Raw genomic sequence first — 27,704 nt, forward strand, 5'->3', positions numbered from 1 at the left:
CCAATAATTTTAGTAGGCAATTTACACTACTATTGTATACCTAGGGTCCAACAATATCGTCTTCACTCCTGGAAACGGCAGACGTGAGGCGACATGACGTTTTGTCGGTGACGCGACAACTTTCTGATATCGAACCATATCCACCGATCAAGTACATATTGTTTTACGCATTGCGCTATGATATTCCAACTATTGTTCGACGTTCAGCAATTCAGAAAATCAATCTAAAAGTAGAAAAAGTGACTAGTGAAAGTGACAGAAGTTGTGAAAGCGTCGCAGACATCGCGTGTTCGCGAACTCCGTATGACACCAGATATTGTGATACGGACTGCACACCGATAAATGCAAATCTTATGAATTCAAAGTCGCGTGGTTACTATTCGTGTAGAAATTAAGAAGACAACCGGTTGTTACTTTGAAAAATAATTTTCTGTCAATGCTGAACGTACTTTAATTTGAATAAATGATCTATTCTTTTTAAGAAGGTATTAATTCACAATAGAGTGACATATTTATTTATTATTTAAAAATGGATGAAACAAGGAATTACATAAACTTAGTATTAACAGTTAAAAAATATCCAGCGTTATATGATCTCAGTTGTAATGACTACCATAATAGGGTTGTACGAAATAAAATGTGGAGAGCTGTAGCGCAAGAAGTAAACGCTTCTGGTAAGAATTATTCCAAACTTAAATATGTCTTTCAGGTTTCCTATAAAAGTTCAACCGTATTTTTCATATCCCTGCAAATCTTTCCCGTAGCTGCAGAATGTAAGGAGAAATGGAAGAATCTTCGCGCGAGCTTCAGTAGACATTTAAGAAATCAAAATACGGCAAATTCGAAAGCAAAAAAACCATATTACATGGCCGATTATATGGATTTTTTACTTCCTTACAGCAAACTTCGCAGGTAACTGACCTATATTGACATGCAATAGAAAATCGATAACATATCACGTGATTCATCGAGCTATTTTTTCTGTTTTTCTTTTCTGTTTTCAGGCCAGATGACAGTTTGAACGAGGAAGGACCAATAGCGCAGGAGAACTGGAACGAAGAGGAGACCGCTTCTGATACGTCCTCTAATTACGAGAAATTAAACAAATCTAACCAAACGATGCCAGAACCAGAAAGAGATGGAGACTCGAAGAACGAAGAGTACACGTTCGTGAGGAGTAAAACGATGAGGCTTACAGACGACCGATTATCACATAGGTGCTTGGATAATTGTATCCTAGCCAAAAAACGAGATGTCGACGAATCGATTAATGATGCAGACTTACTGTTCTTTAAAAGCTTACTTCCAGACGTACGGCAGATGACGAGACAAGAGAAAAGAAGTTTTAAAATATCTGTATTGAATTTGATCGATAAAATACTAAACGAAAAGGAATCGGCAATGTCGATCGAAAACGATATCCCTTGCGCTATAGTAAAAAATCAACAGGATGAAAGGGTCGATCAGTTTTAAATTAAAAGACTTTATTAGAGTTTGTAATGACATGTATAAATGTATAACAATATAGACTGCCTAAATTATGTTTAATAAAATAAAATATATAAGAAGACTTGGAAAGGGTATTAACACAATTTGTGAAGAGAAATCTGTATTCTAAAATAATTTATAATTTATTGATATATTATTATCAATAAAACCGTAATAATAATAAATAATTAACAAAACCGTATACTTTACCACCAAAATAAATAACAAAATCCCACAAATACTTGTAATAATAAGAGACAGTTAGAAACAAGATACGGTCGAACGTATACAATTTTACGACTGCACCGGACTGGATAACAGAAATGGCTCGTTTCCGTTATTCCCACTCCGATAACAACTTATTCTCCTTGCTTCGTAAATTCGCAAAAGATACAGAATATGTAGAAATGAGCGGAAAGATATGCACGGCTAAAACATGTCTTGACAGAACTGAGAATCACTGAAGAATGTGGATTGGTCAATCGAAACAACGCGGTATCTTCGAGCCAACGGAAAAAACTAATGAAAATTGAGTATGCGTTGCGCCAAAAGATTTGGCTGTTTCCGGTGAACTGTCCGAAAACAACTGAATTCTGCATTCTACAGAACATTCTTAAGTGTATTGTATATACGATGCACATGCGAATGTGAACATGGTCCTTTTCAGACAAATTGTCGTTACAAACTATACTTTGCATTAGTAAGAGATCCTAAGAAATAATCGCGTAGCTTAAAAACGTGGATCAATGCGAGAAAACAAAATAAAAATCTTCTTTCAATAACAAATTACCACATTTTTGATGATCTTTTTTATTTTTCTGAACATAGGAAAATTTGCCTAAAATTCTTAGTTATAACAGGTTATAATAAAAACTAATTGATGTGTATTAATTTTTAAAATAATATAAAGATAAATATAAATAACGACTTTAGAAATCCTGAAATAGTTCTACGTTTTCATATTACTCCAACTGGATATGAAAGAATTTTAAATCAGATTGTACTTTCATTGGCGTATATCAGAATTTTTACTATTGAATGTTTTGCTAAAAAAGTGTAGGATATTTCAACCAATCGATTCAGGATCAGTTATAACGGAATATAAATATGTATACTAATTTGAATAGAAAAATGTATTATTATCAATCGGCAAATAAGCAGAATATACATCTTAGTAGCAATCAAATTTGAATATCTTTTTACGAGAAACATTTGCCGATCACCGTTTATAAATCTGCGCATCTATTCAAACAACCAAATCTTCTCCCAATTATCCAATAATTATGATGTAACATACATAAAAAATAATTAGTTTGTCGGTGCTTGAACTTATCAAGAGCAAAGTATATACACGTCACAAAGGCACACTTGTCGCGTCAATTCGTGACACAACAAAATTCAGCTCCGCGTACGACTGATACGGGCGAATCGTTGTTATACGGACGTACCTGGAGGCTGAGCGAGAAACGCGCATGCGTCAATTCGAAAAGGCCTATCAGAATAAAGCAATATCACGGTAAGGACATTGGGGGGGCTCTTGGTAGCCTTGCGCGTTCTTCCGATTCTGTAAAAGCTGGAGGCGCGTCCATTTTGTTAGCACGTACGATCCCGGTTAGTCGACGCCGGTGCAAAGTATAATTCTCGTTTGCAACGAGTTCGTGTTACTCGAGTAGAGTAAGGGCTACGAAGCCAGTGACTGTCTGTCGGCGGCGTTCGTGGATTTGTAGCTGCGTATCGTAAGTACAGAGAGCGCAGCTGGCAAGCGTGAGAACCTACTTGTAGATACATAGCGCAACAAGAATCAGAACGGAGGAGAAGCCGCTGGAAAGAGAATCGTTGTGCCAGGGCCGCGAAACGCGTCGCGTACCCGGTTCGTCGTTAGTTTTAGTTTTAGCAAGATGGCGGAACTACAGGGAACCCCGGTTGCTCAAGACGCCCTGTCCGTAGCCCAGCTAGAGCTCGGTGGAAATCCAAACGCCTTAGCTTTGCGTAGGCCGTTTGACCCTGTGGCACATGATCTCGACGCGACCTTCCACCTTACGCGGTTCGCCGACCTAAAAGGATGAGGGTGTAAAGTCCCTCAGGAGGTTCTTGGGAAACTCCTCGAGGGACTACAGGCCGACGATGGTAGCGCACAAGATCATGAACATGCCCATTTTATGCACATGGCCATTCCACGCATCGGTAAGTAGCTTGATTTTATTGCGCGCGTGTACAAGAGGATATTACGCATGTCGACATGTTTGATTTTATGTAGACATTTTATAATAATTTTATTTTTTCCTAACTTTTATTGGTTATGTTCATACAAATATTTGTTCGAACGTTTCTACGATTAAATTGCTCTTTCCAATTTTTATATTTTTTTGGCAATTGTTTTTATTAAAGAGAAGATGTAGAAATTACAATTTGTTAATTAAAGAAATTTTTCCCGGCGAAAATTTTCCATACCTGATGGTGCTGTATGTTAATATTTAAATACCATATTTTATTCATGTAATATAGTAACTAGAGATTTGTTACCCGTTGTGGGAATTTTAGCTGTAAATAAGAAATTTTATTGGAAATACCTAGGGCGCAAATATCGCAATAGGCATCCCTATCGTGTTAGCAGCCATGTTATCGTCTCCCGCCCGATTTCTCCCACGCCACCGGAAATACGAGTGTTCTCAACTTGTACTTAAATAATATATACAAAATATATATATAATATCAGAATAACTAATATGCAAATAATATATATTTTTTCGATAATGTTTTCTTATAATTTAATTAAAATACATCTATTAAAAAAAAATCATGTAAAAGAAACTTTGAAATATTATTTTTTTTCTTGTCTTTTTGAAAATAGATAAACATTAAACATTTATATTTTGCATTTCAGGCATTGGCATGGATTCCTCCGTAACTCCACTGAGGCATGGAGGGCTTAGTTTGGTACAAACTACAGACTTCTTCTACCCATTAGTTGATGATCCTTACATGATGGGTAAGATACATAACACTATGATATTTTAATTGTCATACGATTTTAATAGTTACATTTTCTATATTATATTCATTGAATCTATCAATTATAGTAATAAAATACACAGTTTCTTTATTACGGATAAAATTTGTTTTATGGCATGCTGTTTAACCACTTGTATTGGAGTATTTTTCCAGGTAAAATTGCATGTGCAAATGTTATCAGTGATCTGTATGCCATGGGTGTTACTGAATGTGACAATATGCTAATGTTGTTGGGAGTCAGTACAAAAATGACTGAGAAGGAAAGGGACGTTGTTGTACCTTTGATCATGAGAGGATTCAAAGATTCTGCTCTGGAAGCTGGTACAACAGTAACAGGAGGTCAAACAGTTGTTAATCCTTGGTGTACAATAGGTGGTGTTGCTTCTACTGTTTGTCAACCAAACGAATACATTGTGTATGTACCAATGAATGAATGAATGACATATGAGTGTACCATTCCTTCCTTAATGATGATTGTTTATATCACAGACCAGACAATGCCGTTGTGGGTGATGTTCTTGTTTTGACAAAGCCACTTGGAACTCAAGTCGCTGTTAATGCTCACCAATGGTTAGATCAACCAGATCGCTGGAACAGAATTAAACTTGTGGTCAGTGAAGATGATGTAAGGAAAGCTTATCAGAGAGCAATGGATAGTATGGCCAGGCTTAACAGAATAGGTATGTGTTAAATTGTAGTTTGATATTTTTATTAATACAACAACAGTAATTGATCTTTTTATTTTCCAGCGGCTAGATTAATGCATAAATACAATGCACACGGAGCAACAGATGTTACGGGTTTCGGCCTTTTGGGACACGCACAAAATTTGGCCAAACACCAAAAGAATGAAGTCTCTTTCGTTATTCATAATTTGCCCGTAATCGCAAAAATGGCAGCTGTAGCAAAAGCGTGCGGTAACATGTTTCAACTCCTTCAAGGTCACTCGGCGGAAACCAGCGGTGGATTACTTATTTGCCTACCTAGAGAACAGGTTTGAAATCTTTTGTTCTTTAAGTATTTTACTCTTTACAAATCCTGCTAACACAGTAGAGTATATTATTCGTCTTCAAATACTCTAAAAAACGGCAGGAAAAGAAATAGAGATTTCCATGCTGATTTGCTATTGTAGACATCTTGGTGCTGTCGACTCTCTTACAATTATTTTTTTTTTTCGTTAATATGGAAGTTATTAACGAAATATTTTTTATTGGTCAAATTCATATAATTTACATATTCTTAGGCTGCTGCATATTGTAAAGATATCGAAAAGCAGGAAGGATACCAAGCGTGGATTATTGGTATTGTAGAGAAAGGGAATCGCACGGCCAGAATAATCGACAAACCACGAGTAATAGAAGTGCCAGCTAAAGAAAAAGATGGGGAGCTTTGGTAAAGGATCACAGATGGCGAAACTTTTTTATTTACTTTCATGTATTTAGGAGAAACTACACGCAACACAGAAAACACGCATTTACATAAATCAACACTACTGTACCAGATTCAAAGCACTTATATGTGCACCATTATTATGGTGAAGTAACGAATTTTCAATATTTTTATTCAGTAAAAATTTGATTATATACAGTGATCGTCCCATTTTGTCCCACGGGTTAAAAGAATGAGATACAATAATACAAACTTATATTTACGTGTTATCTTTATTGAAGTTCAGTCTCAAGTTTTAACTTAGGAGTAACACGTTTCTTTTTTTCTCGTTTCTAATTTTTGTTGAAAGCTAAAAATATTTCATCATAAAACTGTAAAATGTTCATAATAGTCTTCCTGACAGTTATGAATCCTTATTGGAAAGAATTCAATACAAAAAACAAATTTGAGGAAGCAATGAAGTAACGAAAGAAGTGAAATTTGAGTATATATTTTTTTTAAGATTTAAGACTTAATATGTACTACATACGTACCCTGGTAGCAGTAGGCTCGGGGTAAGCTTCAATTGCATTTGATCAAACTTGCAATATGTTGAGTGACATTTGGGTGCTTAGTGTTAATAAAGGACGTTAAGGTACACATAAATGATGATAGCTCGTGATTATGGAGATTTATAAATATATTTTAAAAGGGTATACAATATTGCAAAAAAGAAAAAATGATTTTAACGATATATTGTACATTACTTCGACTTACGGATTTAATAGAATTGAAAAAGGAAACATTGAAAACATAGTTATATAGATGCAACGTTGTAAACAAGGACATTATTAACCCGTAGTACACAATGACAGGCTTTTAAGGCCAACGAGATTCCCACAATTTGTAATTTTGACCTATTGTTACATAGAATATGTAAGTTGTCCAAACGAAAAGAAGGCCTTCTCTAGTTTTCTCGTTACATACGCTTTTGAAAATAATTATAAAAAGAAATAAGAAATCGAGCACAGGCCCTAATGTTGTATTACTTTTTCATATGAATAAAGTGCTACTTTGTCAATAAAAATAATGTATTATTATTATTAAATCTTTAAGAATCCTTATATATTAAAATAAAAGAACCATTTAACGTCACAAGTTAATGTGGCAAAGTACACAGCAAGATTGATATTCTAGTAGATTATGGATGTCATGTACTTACATGCGTCCTTCAGTACAGCCACCGATCAAAGCAGAAAAAACTAGATGTTTTCATTCATTGGTTAATCAGTTATCTAACAGTTCGACAACTGGTCGCCATCGTGGCTCATAGGTCACTGTTATAGAGTAACGAGTTATATTTCAAAGAATTATAGTTACCATAACATTCTCGCGTGAATCGTCGTCAGAAGTAATAGTATAGAGCAACTTGAAGTTCAAGTGTTCAACATAAAAAGTTGACCAATTTTTTTATTTTGGTGTTTCTTTAAAGTAACGATTTAATGGTAACGCTATCCACGTGGTGTTCCAAGGCTATGGCCTTCAGGGCCGTAATACTAGGTGCCCCTGCTTCTGGTAAAGGAACTATGTCAACTCGAATTGTCAAACATTTTAAGATGACTCACATATCGAGCGGTGATAAATTACGACTTCATATGAATAGTAACACCGGTACGTTTCAAACTATAAATTTTTTGTTGTATCGTTCAATTATATCAATAAAAATGATAAAATTTTTGCGTTTGTTTTCTAAAATAAATTTGTCAAGAACAAATTTTAAATTTTAGATCTGTGTATATTCATGATATATATGTGTGTACATATATACTTTGAGATGTTTTTGAATTGTCTTTGAGATGTTTTATTTCATGAAACACGGTTAGAAAAGCGCTTATTTCTTCGATATTTCCTAAGCAAATTAAGATTGCTCTTGTTAAGTTTTGTTTAACGATTTCACGTAATAGCATCGTATTACGTTCATTGAGAACTAAATTTACGCGAGAATATTTAAATGAAAATCGTACTGTTTATTTATAAACACTCAAACATCTAGACTCGTGCACAGAATTATATTGCAACATTATTTATTGCTAGATAATGTAAATCTCTGTTGATATTTTATTGTTTCAAATTCCACGCATAATTTAATAAGTTATTGATACAAATACAGAAAATTAATCTAGCGTAGATTCATACGTAGATTCATGTTATAGAATCTATCTGTATTAGTTTATTAGGTATTTTTTGTTACTTTTATGAATTAATCTCTAATCTCTAATCCTATAAAAAACTACTATACAGACTATTTTACACATTTAATTAAAAATCAGCAAAGTAAATTACCAAAATTTTGTATAGTTTGTAACAAATTGCTTAGAAGAATACGCATTCTGGAAATAGCTAATTACGGATGCGATTAGAGTATACTTTATGCTTTTATATATGTATCCAGTATCATTCTGTCGGGTTATTTATTCAAACAGTGACAAAATACTAAACTCTTTGATATATATACGAATTTAAACAATATTCTCGGGATAAATATGATCTCTCATCGATACAATTATCGCCCGTCTCAAAGTCCGCCGTATGATTAATTAACAGAAAAATAACAATGCTTAGTATGAAACGATAAATATATGTAATCGTTATGTTAATAAATAATACGTATGTAATCATTTTAATTATATAGAATTGGGCAAAGCAGTTTCGAGTTACGTGTTATCCGGTAAATTCGTTCCTGACGATGTAATGATATCAATGATAAACAAAGAAATCGATTCGGTTGGTGACCAGAATTGGTTGCTAGACGGTGAGTAATTCAGCGTAAATTGAAATCTTAAAAACGTCACTTCAGCGTTGGGCAATACTTAATACAATTAATAACTGATTATTAGAGTTGAGATATTTTATTGCCTTTTGCGACTAATGAATGAATTATTAAATTATTTAAATACCTTCGTTCAACAATGTATAGTTGCAGTTAGTTATTTAACTATCAATTAGATCAAATATTAAATTCATTGTTTAATTATTAAATTAATTACTTTTGCGATGATTACTTTTATCAGTTAATATCCAATCCTGACGTTGAACATACAATGTATTACGGTGGCGGGTAACTAAATTCGAAATAAGTACTTGGCATTGCTACAGGATTTCCAAGAACCTTAACGCAAGCGGAGAAACTGCAAAAAATACATCCAGTGAATCTAGTCCTCTACCTTGATGTTCCCATCAAGGTGATATTAGACCGCGTGAAAAACAGGTGGATTCATTTGCCTAGTGGAAGAGTATATAACATCGGGTTCAACAGTCCTAAAGTACCGGTAAGTTGGAACAGAAACTTCGATTTGTGTCCAAATATATCATTAGTAACATGTCTAATGAAGCTTAATAATTAGATTACCTTCCCTTCGATTTAGTAACCGATGAAGTTTTTTTTTTTACACGATTTTTTATATCTTTGAGACTTTTGATCGTCCTCAACTATATATTTCCTTCGAATGACTAATATTAATTTGGTTTTCAACAGGGTAAAGATGACGTGACCGGTGAACCCTTAAGTAAAAGGGACGATGATAAGATTGAAATTGTACAAGAAAGGCTGAAGAGATATTCAGATGCAACTGAGCCTATTTTAAAATTTTATGGTAATTTAGGACTATTGAATACTTTTCGAGGTAACACTACTGATGAGTTATGGCCACTTGTAAAACAATCCCTTACAAAATACTTATCATAGTCTTAATTTGCTAGAACATATTAGTATTTTAACAGAACAAATAACGAATTAGTGCAAATCGTTTAAATTAATAGTGAACATATGCTTCCATGTGTGCTGTAAGGTATTAATTTACATACGCACAAATATTAATGGATTGATTAATGAATACAAATTGTGGAAAAAATCGATGATATATTTTTCTGTAACTTACATATACTATATATATATATATTTAACAATTGACGTAGATCATTTAAATATTTTGCATGATCATAGTACAAAATTTGTGAATTTTTACTTGTTTTATACATGTTCAATTTGATCTTTATATTTAAATATTTTCATTACATCGACACGTTAAATTTGCTAAAAGTATTTACGACAACAATATCAAATATTTTAATAAAAGTTGCGAATGAAACAAGTAATTGTAAATATAATGGTTTATATTTAAGTCCACTTACCATGCTTTATAAATATAAATTGTAAAACATTATTGATATTGTAATATAAAGGAATCAAAGAAGCTAAAGACTTATTCTAAATTGGTAGAATTTATTGAGGCTCGTATGATGCAAGTGTATTAAGGTATGATATATATTATGTTTATATTGTAATTTTAAGATGTATTAACGAAACAGGAAATAAACTTTGGAACATGATTTTTATCATTTTTTCATATTTATTTTTAACTGTACCGATATAAGAATTTTAATAACTTTTAGTTGTGTACAGACCTTAATTAATATGAGTATAATATACCTTATATATCATGCTCACATTTTCTTTTCATTCGAATATTAACTCATTTTTTTCATGATAACAATAGCTTAATGTTATATATGCTGTTAACTCTTTGCACTCAAGGACTTTTTCGGTCGGGCGTAGCAGCTAGTAGAGATGATTTAGCGTATACGTGACGCGTGTCTTACAGCTAGCGTAAAATGATTTTATATACAAATTAACTTACAAAAACATTATATTCTAATGCTTTATCTATATTTACAACTTTGAAAATATGATTTTGTAATATTAATCCCCGTATCTCTTTTTGGTATGATAATTTATAAAGATTTCACCAAGGTGCATTCTTGAATGCAATTTATCTCATTTTTCAACAGTTCAAAATTAAGTTCATTTTCATTTGAGCTAATTTCACTTACGAAAATCATCTTTTTAGGGTTTTTAAACTATTATACTTTCGCCATGATCTTCGAATGCGAACTAACGTTGGAGACGTTATTAGAACTCTAGTTTCGGCGGGATATGAGATTAAATATTTTATCTCCATTTTAAAGTCTAACATTTTACATTTCCTAACAAAGAACGTAAAGAGCTAGGGAACCAATTTACGAACTAATATTGCACTCACATCAATTGGAGATGTCGAAATCTAGCATGAACAGGGTCTGTCGTCTTTCGCTTACCACTGGAGTTGCAGCACGGAACGCCGTGGCGACTGAGTCACCTCTCGAGTGCAAAGGGTTAATTACATGTTTCTCTTTCATAACATAAAACGTTATGTCAAACATAGTGATGCGCTTTGGGAACTTAGTATAAGTTCAATATAGTCGTCAAACGAAAATTAGAATACATATTAAATAAATAAATAACTTAAAGCTGTGTTATGAAAAAGAATTTAAATTAATTGAAGCTTAAATGTTATAACAGGTAGATATGGTTAAATATATGTATAATGTGCGCTGATGATTGCACACATACACACACATTTTTGACTTAAGCACACAACGAAATATACTCAAGTTGCTTTTGCAAAAAATCTAAGAGAAATCTAATATTGCTGTGTTACAAAATAAGCTATGTCAGGAACATTTCCGTAAGGAATTAAGAAATTTTTATAAAAAGTACTCTTTATAACAAAATCGTCAACTTACGATCTACGCAAGTTCTTGACGTGATAATTGCGTGAAAAAGAATAAATATCTTCTTGGTTATGACAATTCTAAGTCATATAGTAAATCAATATCCTAACAAATATTTAAAAGCAATAACTTTTGAGATCAATAAACAAGATAAAAAAAATTGTGCAACAACACAACGATATACAAAAGCCGCATTAAATTATGATCACAGAAATAAAGTATCAACGATAACGCTAATTTGAATCTATAAATGCATTATCGCGAATGGAAAATATTGATATATTAATTCACGTCAGTCATTTAACGAGCACGTTGAGATCTAAAGATCATCTTGCGGCATAAATTCATTTTAGAAATTAATACTCAACTCTCTAATATGCAACGTTGTCATCTGCTAAAGTCGTCAATTGATTTCTTCCTTGTACATATATGGACGAATGAAGAGAGAATTATGATTAATGACAAACATTATCATTCTTCTCAAAAAACTATCCATGAATGTTTTTTAAGTACATGATATTTCTTCTTTAATGTCTATGATAAATATCTCACTGTACTAGTTCAAATTCTTCGCACTCGTCAAGATCATCATCATACGTCCCACTACCTGTAAATGAGGCAGTAGTGGGAATTATGTTTTCTGCAATTTCAATTTTTTGTTGGAGATCTTTCCCGCTCCCTTCGCAAAATAAAAACATCGGATAGTCGACTTTCTCATCTTCCGGCACCAAGTACTGTAATACCAAAAATATATCATTGGATTTAGGAATTATCTAAAATATAGAACAATGATCTTCATGAGAATGACCATACATACAGAGGGAGCAATCTCCATAAAGTTTGTAAATTGCATTTTATTATGAAAATAAAATCCAACACAACAACTAGGATCCATTTTTGATATTAACATTTTTCTCGGTGAAGTACAATGAAAACTCGTCAAAGGAAAATTATCTTTTAATACATCAACAGTTTCTTGACAATAATGTGGGTCTAGATTAATTAATTTATCTTCCTGGAAACCAATAAAATAAAGCGAATGGCGAGGTCGGCCACCGATAACTCCAATACAGGTATTTAGCGTAAGTAAATGTGTTAGGCAAGATGCATAAACAGGATTCAATTTGTCAGCACCAAGCCTTAAAGGTACAAAAAGTATAAGAGATTTCCACTTGCCATCCGGCATTTGGCATACATTTTCTACATCTTGCAGATAAACTGTAAAAAGATATTATAAATTAGGTGTTGGGAGTATACAGAAAAATTCCTATTAAATAATATTATTCAATTCAAATAAAAGGAATCTCAGCTGCTGTATCACCTGCACAATCTTGAGCAACATAAACAGCCAAGTTACTAAATACTGGATGTCGTTCTGCTGCTTGTTCTACTGCTTGGCTTAAAAGATGAGCTACAGAGGAAGGTCCATACCAATCTCCTGCACGTTTTCCCCACAGGGCACCCAAAGAAACAAGTGTATGTATGGAAAATGGAGATGTGCTGTCTGGTAGATCTCCAAACGATTTAATTATTAACCTGTGATTATGTTCATCCAATTTTTGTTGTTCTGTTTTTAGTGGTTGGTCTACCTGCCACCGCCATTCTATAGAGAAAATAAATTATTCTATAAAAAGATTATAATATATATAATATATGTATAATATGTATACTCAATAATTATTGTATTGCAATTTATAACTAAAATTTATGATGAAGATAAGTGCCTCTTCCAAGAAAATGGCAGACCAATGCCTGTGCCAACATCATTTGACCACTACGTAGCATACATCCCCAACCACAGTCAGTGGTAAATGTAGAACCATTCAATATAGGAAATTCCCTTCTATATGTTAACCAAAGACGCGAGGTGAAATCCTTTTTAAATTCCTCTATGCCATCTTCAAAACTAATAGCATCCATAGCTAAAGATATTTCACTTCCAGTGTCTAAAGTCTTTTCAGCTTCGGAAGCCTTTTCCAAAAATTCTTCTGGCTTTTTGCGATAAATTTTTCCAAGTAAGCATACTGGAGATTCTTTTGAGAAATTTGGTTTAACTACTTTGATGGTCCAGCCTTCAAAGAAATCAAATCTAAATGAGATTTGTTGCAATATGCACATGTGTTAGCACGTTTAATGTGGCATATAAAATTGAAGGATGGTGGCAGGAATCAATTTTTCTATAACATGTACATTCATGTTTTCTACATTGAATGTGTTAACTAACTATGAAATTGTTTCACACTAACCATATTTAACATTATTCCACATGGATAATAATTTTGTTTTGACTTTGCTATCAACTTCTGTACTAACATTGGAATCATCCATAGGTAGTTCATTGTTTGTAGTAGCCGCTAGTTGTATGTTTGGAACACGGTCAGTGGCAATAATCCCAGAGAACAGCCCTATTGTACTGTTAGTAAAACCTCCTAAGAATAAGCGACATTTAACAAATCAATGGTTCATATATTTCTAAAACTTTTTTTCTTTACGACCAATTATACGAAAAAGTTTGCTTAGTGGATGAAAAAAGAATGAAGTAGGATCACTAAGAATCATGATCTAGATTTTACTAATAAAAAAGGTATGATTAATGAACAGAAATCTCCGTTGCTCACAACTATGAACAATCAAGGAAGAAATCAATTACTAGGAAATTTTTATGCGTAATTGACTCGCATTAAATTCGACACTTACCTAACCTTTCCCTGGAGGATTGCACCTGTCCATTCATGCCCAACAAGTAAATTTTAGAAAGCATGTATTTCAAGACATTTAAGTACCGCACAGAAAGGTGATTACATTTTTGTATGAATACGATTTTGGTTACGTGGACAGCGCACACAACCACAGTTTTATCGCATTGCGTACGATCTGGTTACTATTGTCACAGAAGAATTTAACACAATTATGCATCGGTTGATGCACACGCCGAGCTCAACACAAAGCTCATTACCAGCCTACTGTTAACTTAACGCTTCATTTCCTTCAAATGAAATACTAGGTCCGTAAGATACTCTACAAGAATAATTTGTTTTCTTAAAGATGGTGGTCAACTTGAGAATAAACGAAACAAGTGGCGTATCATAAAGCAAGCGATCAAAAATAGTATAAAGACACACTCGAGCCGTCGACAGGGAAGGACGCGTGTTTACAAAGAGCGTGGTGAAATTCAAAGCGCCCGTTGATAACTTCACCAGCGCCGTATTGTGGTAAAATTAAACATTATAAAAGTGCATGCAAGTGCATCGATAGAATGCAGGGACAAGCAAGGATTGCGCTGCCCAGATCTGATTTCGAAATGGTGGTATGTATCTTATCAAAGAATGCACACACTTGAGGATGCTTTAATTATTTGAGCAAATAATGTAAGAATATATGATCGATAATTCCTTTCTTTCCAATATACAACAATTAAGTTGTATTTATCATATGTACTCTTCTTCTATCAATAACATTTCATTAATTGCTACAATGGTATTTTATGAGTTATAAAAAGATATCAAAACAATTATTTAAAAATAAGTTTATAACTTATTATCGTATATAGAATAGATACACTATATTACTGGTAATCATAACGGATCATGGTTTTCTGTTTATTCATTTTCATTTTACGGTACTGCAAATACCTATCGCCATTTCATTAATTCTCCTTTCGAGAGTCTAACAAACATTGTACCGTGTTTACCCGGATTTTAAAAAATCCCACAGCAACAGCAGAATTTACCTATTAAACAGGCAACCATTTATTGAATAAAAACCGAGCAAGGTCCACTGTGATCTGTTCAACTCATTCAAATGATTAATTAACAGATTACCTCTTTCGTTTAAAATTTCCTTTATGTTACTATCATGGAGAGTTGGCGAGTTGGAAAGAAAGAGAACACAGAAAGGGAAAATCGTAATGTCACTATTACACGATGAACCTCGTCATTTCTCTCGTCTCGTTATTTTCACACTTTTTTAATTCTAATTGATTAGCAGCCGAAATAGAAAGGGGAAAAAAATGTTGAAACCACGACTGCCACCAGCAGAGTAGGATTAATGGAGAAATAACGGAGCGCAACCGGGGTACATTATCCCTTTTCATTGCAGTGTAATAATGCACTTTTGTCAGGAAGGACCGACAGAGAGGAATACAGAGAAAATCAGGTGGAAAAGAGAAGCGAGAGGAGCGAGGGTATGTGATGAACGGTGAGACGAGGAGTTTGGATGTTCCATGGTGGGAGCGCGAACGAGCAGGACAGAAGGTTTGAAGAAAGAGACGGGGGACGAAAATCGCGCGTATGACAGAGAGAGAGAGAGAGAGAGAGAGAGAGAGAGAGAGAGAGAGAGAGAGAGAGAGAGAGAGAGAGAGAGAGAGAGAGAGAGAGAGAGAGAGAGAGAGAGAGAGAGAGAGAGAGAGAGAGAGAGAGAGAGAGAGAGAGAGAGAGAGAGAGAGAGAGAGAGAGAGAGAGAGAGAGAGAGAGAGAGAGAGAGAGAGAGAGAGAGAGAGAGAGAGAGAGAGAGAGAGAGAGAGAGAGAGAGAGAGAGAGAGAGAGAGAGAGAGAGAGAGAGAGAGAGAGAGAGAGAGAGAGAGAGAGAGAGAGAGAGAGAGAGAGAGAGAGAGAGAGAGAGAGAGAGAAGGAGAGAGAGAGACACATACACACACACAGGAGGAAACTGTCATGCGCGTCTTGTCACGGAATAACCAATGAGATACGCGTATCCCGGCTTACCTCATTGATTACCACGTTCGCGCTCGTTCTAAATTTTACATCGCACCCGTCGTCGTTGCAAAAATATGAATCGGTGCCTCGTGCCGGTCATCGGTGCTCGTAGAACCAAGATTGATGGAAGGAAATGGAACGGTGTGTCTGTCAGGACAATAATTTCCCTCTCCCGACTAGTGTTACATTAACAATAGTCGGTAGCAGGTGTATTGAAAGCACCGTGGCAAATCTCTGCAAAGAAGTGGGGTGATGCAGGAAAGTTTGGAGAGGGGAGGGCCGGTACCACGGGATAATTCGAGGAATGGCGGAATGGGGCGAGAGTGCAGGGAAGGGGAGTGTTTCCCTAAAGCTGGCTCATCGTACCTAAGCATATGCATACACACATATATATATATACGTATATATATATATATATACGTATACGTGTGTCAGATAATAAAAGCAGAGACAATACTGGAAAATCAACAAGGGGATACACGTAGCGGGGATAATTATTTGTAGAATAAGTATAACTCGGTCTTGTGTTTAGACTTGTCTTGGGGAGTTGGGGTAGGGTGACAGAAGAGAGAAGTGATAGGTAGGAGAGAGTGGGTAGTGGGACGGAAATTAGGTCATGCAAGAATATTGGCGGACCGACGTAATCACGGTGTACGGCTTAAATAAGGACATTAACGGCGAGTTCTTAACGCTTCTCTCCCTTAAGATCCTTTTTGATCGGATTGTGGTTTGATTGACAGATGAAGAGTGTGGTGAAGGAGTCATATTCACTGGCAATCAATCCGCCATCTTGTAATGCGCCGATCGAACCGAAGATCGATGAAGCAAAGGTCATTCGAAATCGATACCCGAAATAGACAGGATTGGGGATGTAGAATTGAACGCTCACCAACGGAGATCGCTGTCGCAACAACGGCAACTCTCTTTGGGTACAGAGAGACTCATTAGTTGAGCTATATTTCTGTCCGAACGGCGAGCGTGTAAACATGCAACGGGCACGTAGGATGTGAGACGCGGAATAGTTTTGCGCGATATTAGCTTGACGGAATCGATAAATCGACTCCACTTCCGATTTTGGTAACGAGTCGATACTGCGTCGCTAATTGAAAGTCTTTGCCGTTCGATAGGTGGATCTCCATCGAACTGCTAATCCAGGAGTTGCAATAGTAAATGACGAAAGTGCCAAATGGAAGTGGAGATTTTTCTGGTAAACAGAGAATGTATATTTGTTGATTTTATGTTGTTCAACACTTAAACGTAGAACAAATGGCAAATCGGGAGTTTCTGCCACTTTCATTTTTTTCAATCACACTAAAGTTGGGGCTTAAATTTTACTTTTGTTTCAACTTTTTACTCTTATTTAGTTTAGAAGATAAAATAAATTATTCTAATACTCACAATATTTAATATCGTATTCATCACACAATATATATTTTTCCACCAAAAAGATTGTTTTTTATCTTCTTAGGAGACTCGAGAACAATAACATTGTTTATGTTTCATATTGGACGCAAATATCGAACCAGTTGAAGAACACGTTGCTTCGAAATGCCGCTCGAAACTCTGACTGATAGAATTAATCTGGAGTTTCATTATTCTAGGTAAAATAGTGAAATGGCTGGCTAGCGAATGGCCGCGTGGAATAAGGGGAAAGGCAACCGGAAAGAAAATAAATCGTTCGCGAAATACATGACCCCTGCGATTACATGGAATGGGGGCCACCAATGTGTACGAATTAGTGCACGCTAAGTTAAAACAAACTGGTGAAATTCGTCGAGTCAGGGGAACGATTGATTAATAACCTGGCGCAGCTGTTCATGGGTATTCGCTCGGTAAAAAACCGCTCTCGCGTAAAGAGACCGTGAAAGATTGGCAAAGTTTGCGGAAACGAGGCGGCCGAAACGAAACTTCGGCTATGCGAGTTCGTTCTGCAAGGATGAAAATCTAATATCGATTGGAGAGACTAGATGTAGATGCTTACCCATATGAAGAAAGTGTTATCAGATTACTTCATAAAAATGGGCAAAATATTTGTGAACAGTAGATAGTAGAGTACTAGAAGGTTATCATCATTAATTAATTAATTATTGGAAATAATCATTATTACTCCCATGGTTAATTTTTATTGTCTATGAAACGGTTAAGGCAGAGGAAAATGCGGGTAAATGGAATATATTTAATTCGATATATTCTCATAAATATGAAAGATATTAAAGTATAAATGTTAAACGTGTTAAAACATCTAAGATGTTATAACTGACTAAATAATCGTATCTTACTTTATGATATTAAGATTTTATCCATTTTGATAGAGTAATCTGATAATTATTAGTAACGTTCCATAGCAACGTTATCAGTAATGTTCCAATAAAATGTTAGTAATGTTCTATTAGCAACTACGTTACTAAAATTTTTCAATCCAACGTATCTAATCTTATCCCGATATTTTTCCACGAAAAACCTGCCATTTCATCTCTCTTAGAATATTCCACTGATTCTACGAGTGCTTTCTCTCTCTCTCTCTCTCTCTCTCTACGTGTCTAATAATAATTTCATTGCTAATTTCCGCATCGTTTAAGGAGATTGTTCGAATCCCGGGCGGACGTTGAAGGAGCTGGACCGGAATATCCGGCGAATTAGAGGAGCCGAGCTGACCGTGCCAGACCGAGGATTTCATTTTAATTAATACATCGTGCCGTCGTTGTCAAACTTTTTGACGTGCCATCGTGAAAGCTGCACCGCGTTTAAGGTATTATTTCCAACGCAGTTTATCCTGGCTACAGAATAAATCCTGCAGGCGACGCGACGCTTTTCTCGACATGTCACGTGTAAGGCGCTGTTTAAGCTATCGCGTGTGCAAACGGCCCGGAAGGCACCAACCAAGGACAGAATCGTATATAGCTTCTTTTGTGCTCATCCATCTTAGAAAAACCTGCAAACAAGATCGAGTGCCGTTCCGAGACAGATTAGAGCGTTTGTTGCTTTCATCGTTTCTGTGGGAAGTCATTCGCTGAAAACGTCATTGTTGCGGGAAACGGACGATTATATTGAAAATTGTTGACAGGTTTTTTGATAATTCGATCGTAATTCCTCATAGTTGCGTCCAGATGTAACTAATGTTCCTTGATCGACGATGGCCATTTCGGTTCAACCATCGTACGATTCGATCCTCTCAACCTCCGACCGCGAGTGCACCCGAAGAGACGCTACTCGTCGTTCGATCGAGCACGCGAGAAAATTTACACCGAGCAATGTTTGTTACTGATGCACGAACTGAGAATTTCTGAAAGACCACTACTCCTTCTTCCTTCTGTGCCACGAAGAAACTCGTCGAGCGTAAAAATAACTCGGTGTAACCCTTTCGTGGCCCGATCGAGCTCCGTTTTAGAAATAAAATACACAACGTTTTATTCGTAGCTTTTTACGATCTTAAAAGCTAACGACTTTTTTTTTTTAAATTTTCCATTGGCGCTGCGCGGCGCGGCGTCCAAAGACGTCTCGAGGACGTCTGTATTTTTGAGACAGTACACGCGATCGCGATCGATCCGGGCTGTTTGCTCGTTCCAGACGAGAATCCATCGTGTCTCGTGAATTACGCCGTGTTACTATAATTTGCAGGCGCACGTGACGCACTCGTCATCACCGATGCGATGATTGTTGTAATATTGTTACAGCGGCGAGTTAACACGGTGTTCAAACACGGCACGTCTGCTGTGACGAGTGTTCAATTTGCAGAATTAATTATTATCGGTAGGGCGGGGGCTTATGTGTACGACCAAGAGGTGTTTGCAAGGTGAACTCGCGTTTCTTTTCTTTCTTACGCATCGTGTCGCATCTTTGGTTCGACTTCTCCTGTAAGTCGATTTGAAAGGTTTACAATGGATTTGCGTTATTATCGAGGGAATTTACATAAAAGGATAAACTTATATTATTGTGTGTCGTAAAAAGTGTTAACCCTTGAAAATTATTGTTAGAAAGGAATTTCATCTTAATACAATTTCATTTTTATTTTAGAAATCGCTGGAGTCAAATAAATGCAATTCGATATTAAATGCGAGGTAGAAAAGATGGTTGCTAATAACATCGCTACGACATCATTACCGAAAGATGATGTCAAAAGAAAACTCGCACAACGCAAAACGTTACCAAAAACGATGTAGCAATGTCCAAGAGTTAAATTTGACTTCGTAAACCTTGAAACATTGGAAACGAACGATTCTAATCTGTAAAACGACTTTAACATAGGAACGACGCCAATTTCTACGCAAATTACCTTTAATACGTTCCAAGTGACCACGACGGAAACGTTTGAAACTGCAAGCAACGTAACGTCACGCGGAAAATCGAAAAGTCACGGGAAATTCGGGGATGCGAGAAGGTGATGGAATATCGAGTTGGAAAAGGACGAAACGAAACGCATATATAGCAGCTCGATGGATCGTCGAATGGGGGAAAGAGGGGTGCACGGTGGTGGTGAGGGTAGTAGAGACAGAGAAGGGAAGAGAGAGCGCGCGCGCCAGTGAAAGAGGAAAAGCAGGCAGGAGATACGGGGCGAAAGCAGTGAGGGTAGTTCGGCCGGCCGGCCAGTCGTGCTGTGGCGGCAACCACGACGCGTAGTCGCTTCACGTTTACCCGTCATGTTGCCAAACAACCCCCTCGAGAACCCTTTTAACACCTCGATTACCGATTCGCGGAACGGATGAGATAAGAGGCGAACGAAAGATCGGGTTCAGACCGGGTTGATCGAATCTAGGGCACGACCACGATGTGTACGGATCGTTCGAATCTCGGATGCACCCTTCTGGACCAGTATCCTGACCTCCACGCCTAATATCAGCTGGTATAATTCGTCGTCGAGCGGTCGAGTTAGTGGGATCGTCCTGGTTTCGTTTGTTCGAGACGCGTCACCGCGTGGTTCGAGATAAAGTAAGGAATTCGTGCTTGATTTCTCGAGATTTGTGATCTTCCTGTCGGGGGTAAGCAAAAGTACACCCGCAGGAGGGATTTTCGAATCGTTGATGGTGAATCGAGTCTCTGCTACACGTGTAAGGGGTGGTTCGCGAATCGATCTCGGGGTACAAGTGGTTCTGCTACTAGAAGTAGGAAACGTGTTCTCGCGTGAACAGATCGGCAGTAGCTGGTAGTTAATCACCGAACAGTTTCCCTCCGCCTGGTCGAGGAAAAGCCCTGGATATCTGAGGATCATCCGAAAGGTGGTAAGTAGCAAGGGATCCAAGCGTCGGAAGAAAAAAGGCTTACAAGGTCCGTCAAGGACAAGATATTCGATCGTTGCCACTTTTCTCGCGGCTGCATGTCGCACCGAGGCCGATCCTTGCCACCCGCCTCGGATAACCTTGGTCTACCTAAATCTCTAAGTTAGACATAAACCATCGGACGCGCGTGATTAACGGGAACCTTTAGCATTCTCTCTCCTTCTACCTATCTCTCTTTCCGTTGCTCTGTTCTTTCATTTCCAAGGTATTAGGCGTGACTTTGTTCGACACGACTCGTAAGAAAACGGGCGATACCTAAGGATCCACGAAGAATCGCGAGGCTGATCGATCGACGATCGTGTCTTTGATTTTTCAATATAGATCGGTAATCGCTTCGGAGGCAATTCGAATAGGAAGAAGCAACGTTTGACCGTGCCGATCGAGCGAAGCGGCCATTGATCGAGGGATCGTCGAAGATTCAACCCCTTCCGGCTGATTTCCTTGGCATCTGAATTTGGCTACGATGCAGGGGTGGTAAACACGTCGTGCTCTTCTCACTGGGAAGGAATTATCGATTCGATACGCATCATATTTGCACGCGGCGGCGGTCCGGGGCTAATTATTTCCGAACAGAGAGGGAAACCGACGCGGCAGCGGTGGCGAACGTCGCGTCGGGCGTCGTTGTCGACTGCGTGTCGCCAGCGCTTTTTCCGCGCCGCGCAATGAATGAAATAGAGAGATCGTTATTTAGGTCAGCCGGCAATTTTCGTACCCGAGGCTTTTAAGCGTCCATCTAAAGAGTTTTCAGGCGGGGCACGATAACGCTAACCCGCACTAAAAAACCCGTGAACAACCGCTATGGATTTCCTCTTCCTCTTTTCTTCTCTTTTTTTTCTCTCCTCTCTTTCGCTCGTTACACGTCTGACCGTTCCATACTGGAATTCTACGAGACTCACCCCTCGGGTCGTAAGTTTAAACTTTTTCCTTTCGCCTGCGCTCGGCACAGAGATCCTTTGAGGGTAGGCGTGAGCGGTGATTGCTCCTCGAATCGAGCCACCGGAGTCGATTCTCTGAAGCTTTTTCCTAGACTGAAACGGAAAAGAGGGGCCCGGCAAGAAGATTCATGTTATTGGTCGGATAGATAATCTTTCTACCTTTCCACTTCCGGTTATGTTATGTATATTCTCAATGGAATTAACTCGAGAATTGTCGGGCCGGCCAAAACGATCAGCCTGGAATTCATTGGTGAGAATTTCGTAGATCTATCATCATACACCACGTATCGCCTACTTTTCTCAATCGCCACTTCGGGAAATTCACAACAATTTCGATAATATCACAATAACGAGTCAGTATTAGTATTTATATCGAAAAATAGGGATATCTCGGTGTATTACTCTTGCAGTACTATATTTGTTCATAATTCCTCTAACATTATATTAAGCAACTGCAACTTAATTAACAAACGTATTATACGACGTCTGCATAAGATTTGTCTGAATTTTGCCTACAAGAATTTCCGATTTTACTATTTCTGTAGCCTGTTGTGTTGCGAAATGTTATTTTCTTAAAATTCATCAGTTTTATCATTCTACACGATGGAAGAATACAATTTTATTAGCGTAACAATTGCGTTAATTGTTTTTAAATAATCTTGATCTTTCCATGCTAGAAAAAGATCAGGAAACATAAATAACAAAGAGTTATCTCTCAAGCCTCGTTTAGATAAGCTATGTTATCTAAATTCAAGCAACTTAACGTCACTTAACTGGTATGAATCAGTTATTTATTTAATTTGAAATATCTTTTCAAGTGCAGTTAAGGTGTGTCCAAACTATTTTTCGACTTCAAAGAAACAATAACTGTTGCATAACATAATGTGAGCATTTCTTTCATGTACCATCTTCTCGAATACCATTTTAAATACCCATCCCCATAGCCAAATTTGGAAAATTGCACGATTTCTAGATGAATCGAGGCACGAATGTTAGGTTTAGAGAATTCGACAGCCCGAAATCATTTCGTGTGCCGTGAAAATCAAATGTAAACTAACTTTGATAGTCGTTGCCACCTAAAATCATCGGTTAGTCGTGAAAAGAGTATTCGATGTGGTGATTACGTATACTTGGCGTCTAAACTAGCATCGGATGGCAAACGATCGTAAGTACCCCTCGACGATGAAACGCGGGCTTTTCGTTACAGTCTTTCATCGAATGTCGTGCTGATCGATCAGCCTTCTAACGAGCTCTTACCAAGGATAATAAGAAAAATTTACTGGGATTCGCCGATACGGATAATAACAACAACAATGATAATAATACTCGTAATAATGAAAGAAAAAGGAAGAAAAGAATGAAACTGCATGTCGAGTTTCGAGATCGAGAGGCAGGCAAGAAGAGACAAAGAAGGAGAGACAGTAAGAAAGACAGAGACCTTGTCCCGATGACGCAGAGACCGACTGATAAAATAGTAACAAGGCCGGCAATAAAGAGGATACTGGCGAAGAAAGGGAATCGTTTTCAGGAAGGCGAACAGGATGCTGTGATCGAGAAGGGGGAAAGAAGGAAGCTAAGAGGAACATCGAGAAGAGTGGAAAGTTTCCGGAACCGAAGGGAGATAAAGGGATAGGTCCTAGTGGTGGAGGCACAATTGGGAAGAGAAAAGTAATCTCGGCGCCCACAAAAGGGGGTGAAATAAGTATCCTCAGGCAGTAACGTCGGTAGAGAGATAGATAGATAGATAGATAGATACATAGAGAGAGAGGGCGGGAGGAAGGAAAGGAAGAGGAGGGTGATATTGATTTGTTTTTATTGCTCGCAGACACGCGATAACCGTGGGGAAATGTGTGTCAGAAGGCGACGAGCGAACAAAATTTCTCGAGGGCGACCCTGAAAACGGAGGTATCGCTCGCTAGGAACTGGAGGTTGTTGAACGGAGAAACAATCCCGACGTTCCTACGAATGGCGAAACGGTGGAGAAACGGAGCTATAGAGAGCTGGTAGACGAGCAGCACGTCGCTCGAGACGATTATTACGGAAGATAAGGTCACCACAAGTCGAAGACTCGATTGCACAAATAACGAGAGCGAAGCTGAGGGGCGGTAAGCGGTGCTATTGATTCGCTATCGTAAGGCAAACAGACCACAGACGCGACGAGAAGATCCGTCTCCTCGCGGATACAGCCTTTCCAGTTTCGTCCGCTAAACACCGTTACCACATTCGATGCTGGATTAATCGACATTCTAGCAATTGCTCGGATTCTAGACCACGTTACAGACAACCATCGCAATTCATGCACTGACTATCTTGGTACGTTCTGTAGCTCGATTACCGTACCATCGCGGCATCGTCGCTGGGCTTTAATATCGCGTCCGAGAAACGACGTTTCGCTCCCTCCTTTTTTTAACCGATGCCTGGGAAAGCCTGGCACCATCGGGGTCTCGAGATTGAAATAACCGCGACGAATCTTAACCGCGTTATACAGAATCCAGGCAGCGGATTCGATATCGATTCGCGAGTTACAGAGCGATTGGGGAATTGGATCGGCTAATCCGGAAACTTCGCTCCATCTAGCGTCGATCGAAAGTCTTTGGTCCGCTTTACGGTAGAATCCCGTTGCTGTAGCGTCGCGAAAGCCTTCCAATTAGAAGTCGGTGCGATCATAGTTCTACCGTTTCCAGATCAGTTTCCCCACGCGCTTGTTATATCCGATCTGAACAGGCCACTATTCCTTCTCGTCGACGACTCAAGCCACCAGGGATTAAGAAAACGTGAAATTAGCGGTAGAATCCATCTGCATTCTCTTCCGAATCCGTTCGGTGAAATCATCTCCCGGCACACGTGTCCAACTTGTTCGTGTTCCAAAAATACGTGCACCAGAAGGCGTAGCGACATCCCTCAAGCCGAAAGAGCACCATCAAGCGGTTAAACGCTCGAATTAAACGGGATAACGAAATCCAAATACCACGAACGTACAAATAGGCGATGGGAGATAGAGTGACCAAAAGGGCGAAAGAGCGACTGTAATGAAGGAGACAGCGAGTGGAAACAAAGAAGAGGGTGGCCGTTCCGGTAACGGACTCTGAGCCGTCCAATGGACGAACGACGTCGAATCGCGTGGATGACAACGCGATTCATAAACGCGCGCGTACGAAGAGCCGAGGTTAAACGTTGGCGAAACAACATACTGGCGACGCGACATCGTAAACGGGGGTGAGTCTCTAAATGAACAGCAGCGGCGCCTTCGTCGACGAGTGGAAGGAACGAAAAGTCGAGGAGTAGCAGAGAGCTTCGGGTACTTCAAAGAAAAAAGGGGTGAGACAGAGGAAGACGAATGTGAAACAGAACGAGAAAAAGGACGCGGAATGGATAGAAAGAGAGGGAAAGAGTAGAGGCAGGTGGGGAGGGAGCGACAAGGAACGTGGCATGAATTAGAACTCATTTGGTAAAGTGTTGCGCGTGTAGCGAGTTTTGAAGAGGACGTTGTCGGGGGTGGTTCAACGTCGGTGGCCTAGAGAAGGAGGAGGTTGCTGTATTAAAGGCGAGGAGGGTTGCCGAGTGCAGAGAGCGAGGGTGGCGGAACTAAAAGCGAAAACGAGGATGAGGAGAAATAGTGAGTGTGATATGAGGAAAAGAGGAGGGTTGGGGTGGAGCTGAGAGGAGGATAGAGCGAGAGAAACAGAACGACAGGGGGAAGAGGGAAAAGGGAAGAGAGAAAAAGGTGAAGGTGCTGGACCGTATCGCGGAAACTCGAATCTTCCTGACAAGTTGAAGGTACAAAAGAGGGAGAGGCAGAGTGAATCAGACGTAGCGACCGGGCAATACAGGAGAAGTAGAAAAAAAAGGTAGAGAAGAAATCAGAGGAAGAAAGAGGAACGGAGAAAAAGAGAGGTGTGGCGTGGAAAGGTTGGCGAAGAAACAGAGGAACAGCACTTTACCGGTTCTCGCTTCACGCTCAAAGAAAACGGGTCGACTTTTCGAGCTTGTACGACTACCGAGTAAGTAATACCCTTTAATCAACGACTGGGAGAGGAAGACCGGAAAGTTTATATTTGGAATCGGCTACCGTGGATCTGTACAGGGTGCGCGAAAAGTACGGCCGTCGAACTTGAGGGCCGGCTGCTTTACGAAGAAAATGATGCTTTTCGTCCGGAGAAACACGCAGTGAAACTCCATTTATCTGAACTCCATTTATTGGAACGAAATATCAGATACTGCTCGGTTAAACTAATTCCTGCTCATTGACTCCACTTATCTCAATGCAGAGTTCTACTATATAACAGAATTTTTATTATACTTTAATAACTTTATTTATTTCAACAAAATTTTAATTAGCGTCCGATTAAATAAACTCCAACTGATCGAAATCCACTTATCCAAAAGTGAACTCTTTCAAAAAATTGCAATCATGGGGAATCAGTGAAACTTCTATTATATGAATTCCAGTTATACGAACTGTTTGAATCCCCTGACTATCTGAATCCCTCGATGGATTCAGATAAATGGAATTCTGCCGTAAATCGAACGTGTACATACGATTTCGAGCGGTCCAGTCGACACGAACTGCCATTTAACCCACCCTAGGCCGATCTCTAGCTAAAAGACAATCTTCAGAAACCGACATATCGATGTTCTTACGGTCTTGTTTACGTATTATTCACTTTTCACTCTATCTTACAGTCGTTAACCACTTTTCAATTTTACACAATTTTTAATTTCTCTGCTACACTTTTTCTGCGCGATCTTATACCTCCAACTGTTTTTATAACTGACTGATAACGATTACCGATAAAGAATTCCCTCAGATGACGCACATGGTGCGTCACTAGTTTCGAAGCTGTTAACGATCTAGTGGTTCAATAATCGCGAACCGAGCTCGAGCCAGACTTTATATGCAACAGATACCTGTCTGATGTTTATCGAGCAACGACTTGAAACCGTTCTGCTTTACGCACACCAATTATTCACGGTACGTGAGCGAATTAGCTAATTTCTGGCGGCGAACGAGACGGGCTGTTCATTTCATTTCTCGAGCAACAGATTTCTTTTATTTCCTCCGTTCGTTCGAATTAATTCATATTCTTTTCAACATATCGGAAGAAAACAGACAAACAATTTAACGATGGTTTAATAGAGTACGATCTCACAGAGATTTCAAACATTAGGTATAGTATATTATTACACGTAACTAGAACAGTTTTGTCAGTGATTCTAATAGAGCTTGTTAGCTATTCGGTGCAGGCATTATGATTTCAGACGGTCTATCCAGGTCTACAGGATACAGAACCAGGAACAAGCCTCAA

At 38.1% G+C, this 27,704-nt stretch overlaps 5 protein-coding genes across 14 annotated transcripts in view; 4 read left to right on the top strand and 1 right to left on the bottom strand.

Moving 5' to 3' along the window:
* The first annotated feature begins 287 nt into the window (after positions 1-287).
* Positions 288-1,637, top strand: LOC100740241. Its single transcript, XM_003494308.4, has 3 exons — positions 288-674; positions 765-912; positions 1,005-1,637. Exons 1-3 carry the CDS (start codon positions 530-532, stop codon positions 1,471-1,473), a joined length of 762 nt encoding a protein of 253 aa, XP_003494356.1. The 5' UTR covers positions 288-529; the 3' UTR covers positions 1,474-1,637.
* A 1,396-nt stretch (positions 1,638-3,033) lies between these two features.
* On the top strand, positions 3,034-6,955 carry LOC100741481 (inactive selenide, water dikinase-like protein). The gene is made up of 6 exons (XM_003494318.4): positions 3,034-3,672; positions 4,373-4,477; positions 4,654-4,915; positions 4,990-5,180; positions 5,250-5,494; positions 5,744-6,955. The coding sequence occupies exons 1-6, from the start codon at positions 3,387-3,389 to the stop codon at positions 5,894-5,896; spliced, it is 1,242 nt and encodes a 413-aa protein (XP_003494366.2). The 5' UTR covers positions 3,034-3,386; the 3' UTR covers positions 5,897-6,955.
* A 164-nt stretch (positions 6,956-7,119) lies between these two features.
* Positions 7,120-9,643, top strand: LOC100742201 (GTP:AMP phosphotransferase AK3, mitochondrial). 2 transcript variants are annotated; one of them, XM_003494324.4, is made up of 4 exons: positions 7,120-7,539; positions 8,561-8,680; positions 9,025-9,197; positions 9,404-9,643. In XM_003494324.4, exons 1-4 carry the CDS (start codon positions 7,371-7,373, stop codon positions 9,611-9,613), a joined length of 672 nt encoding a protein of 223 aa, XP_003494372.1. In that variant the 5' UTR covers positions 7,120-7,370; the 3' UTR covers positions 9,614-9,643. The 2 variants fall into 2 exon arrangements, with proteins under 2 accessions (XP_003494372.1, XP_033180163.1); XM_033324272.1 differs by lacking the exon at positions 7,120-7,539 and adding an exon at positions 7,710-7,746.
* Positions 9,644-10,443: 800 nt separating this feature from the next.
* On the bottom strand, positions 10,444-14,679 carry LOC100742689 (cysteine protease ATG4D). Of its 2 annotated transcripts, none has more exons than XM_003494328.4 (6): positions 14,176-14,679; positions 13,725-13,904; positions 13,203-13,550; positions 12,800-13,081; positions 12,296-12,696; positions 10,444-12,212 (listed from the first exon to the last, which is right to left on the bottom strand). In XM_003494328.4, the coding sequence occupies exons 1-6, from the start codon at positions 14,237-14,239 to the stop codon at positions 12,027-12,029; spliced, it is 1,461 nt and encodes a 486-aa protein (XP_003494376.1). In that variant the 5' UTR covers positions 14,240-14,679; the 3' UTR covers positions 10,444-12,026. The 2 variants fall into 2 exon arrangements, with proteins under 2 accessions (XP_003494376.1, XP_012248449.1); XM_012393026.3 differs by having other exon boundaries at positions 13,725-13,907; positions 14,176-14,239.
* Positions 14,680-20,729: 6,050 nt separating this feature from the next.
* Positions 20,730-27,704, top strand: part of LOC100749307 (metabotropic glutamate receptor) — a 33,670-nt gene continuing 26,695 nt past the window's right edge. For 3 of the 8 annotated variants that reach the window (XM_003494298.4, XM_012393019.3, XM_012393022.3), the window contains exon 1: positions 20,730-21,406. The gene's annotated coding sequence lies outside the window, so the exon portion shown is untranslated. Of the gene's footprint in view, positions 21,407-24,223; positions 24,402-25,082; positions 26,400-27,704 lie in introns of all 8 variants that reach the window. The other 5 variants (XM_033324275.1, XM_033324278.1, XM_033324276.1 and 2 more) reach the window with 4 other exon arrangements.

This window comes from Bombus impatiens, unplaced genomic scaffold (assembly GCF_000188095.3).
Source record: "Bombus impatiens unplaced genomic scaffold, BIMP_2.2 scf_2136, whole genome shotgun sequence".
Lineage (NCBI taxonomy): Eukaryota > Metazoa > Arthropoda > Insecta > Hymenoptera > Apidae > Bombus > Bombus impatiens.

Excerpts from the sequence above, each read along its gene's own strand:
- LOC100742689 (XM_012393026.3), bottom strand. The coding sequence starts at position 14,239 with ATGCTTTCTAAAATTTACTTGTTGGGCATGAATGGACAGGTGCAATCC. Across the intron at positions 13,908-14,175 it reads ATCCTCCAGGGAAAGGTTAG|GAGGTTTTACTAACAGTACA; the intron begins GTAAGTGTCGAA and ends GCTTATTCTTAG. Across the intron at positions 13,082-13,202 it reads CTGCCATTTTCTTGGAAGAG|AATGGCGGTGGCAGGTAGAC; the intron begins GCACTTATCTTC and ends TTTTCTCTATAG.
- LOC100742201 (XM_003494324.4), top strand. The coding sequence starts at position 7,371 with ATGGTAACGCTATCCACGTGGTGTTCCAAGGCTATGGCCTTCAGGGCC. Across the intron at positions 7,540-8,560 it reads TCATATGAATAGTAACACCG|AATTGGGCAAAGCAGTTTCG; the intron begins GTACGTTTCAAA and ends TTAATTATATAG. Across the intron at positions 9,198-9,403 it reads TCAACAGTCCTAAAGTACCG|GGTAAAGATGACGTGACCGG; the intron begins GTAAGTTGGAAC and ends GGTTTTCAACAG.
- LOC100740241 (XM_003494308.4), top strand. The coding sequence starts at position 530 with ATGGATGAAACAAGGAATTACATAAACTTAGTATTAACAGTTAAAAAA. Across the intron at positions 675-764 it reads GCAAGAAGTAAACGCTTCTG|CTGCAGAATGTAAGGAGAAA; the intron begins GTAAGAATTATT and ends TCTTTCCCGTAG. Across the intron at positions 913-1,004 it reads CCTTACAGCAAACTTCGCAG|GCCAGATGACAGTTTGAACG; the intron begins GTAACTGACCTA and ends TTCTGTTTTCAG.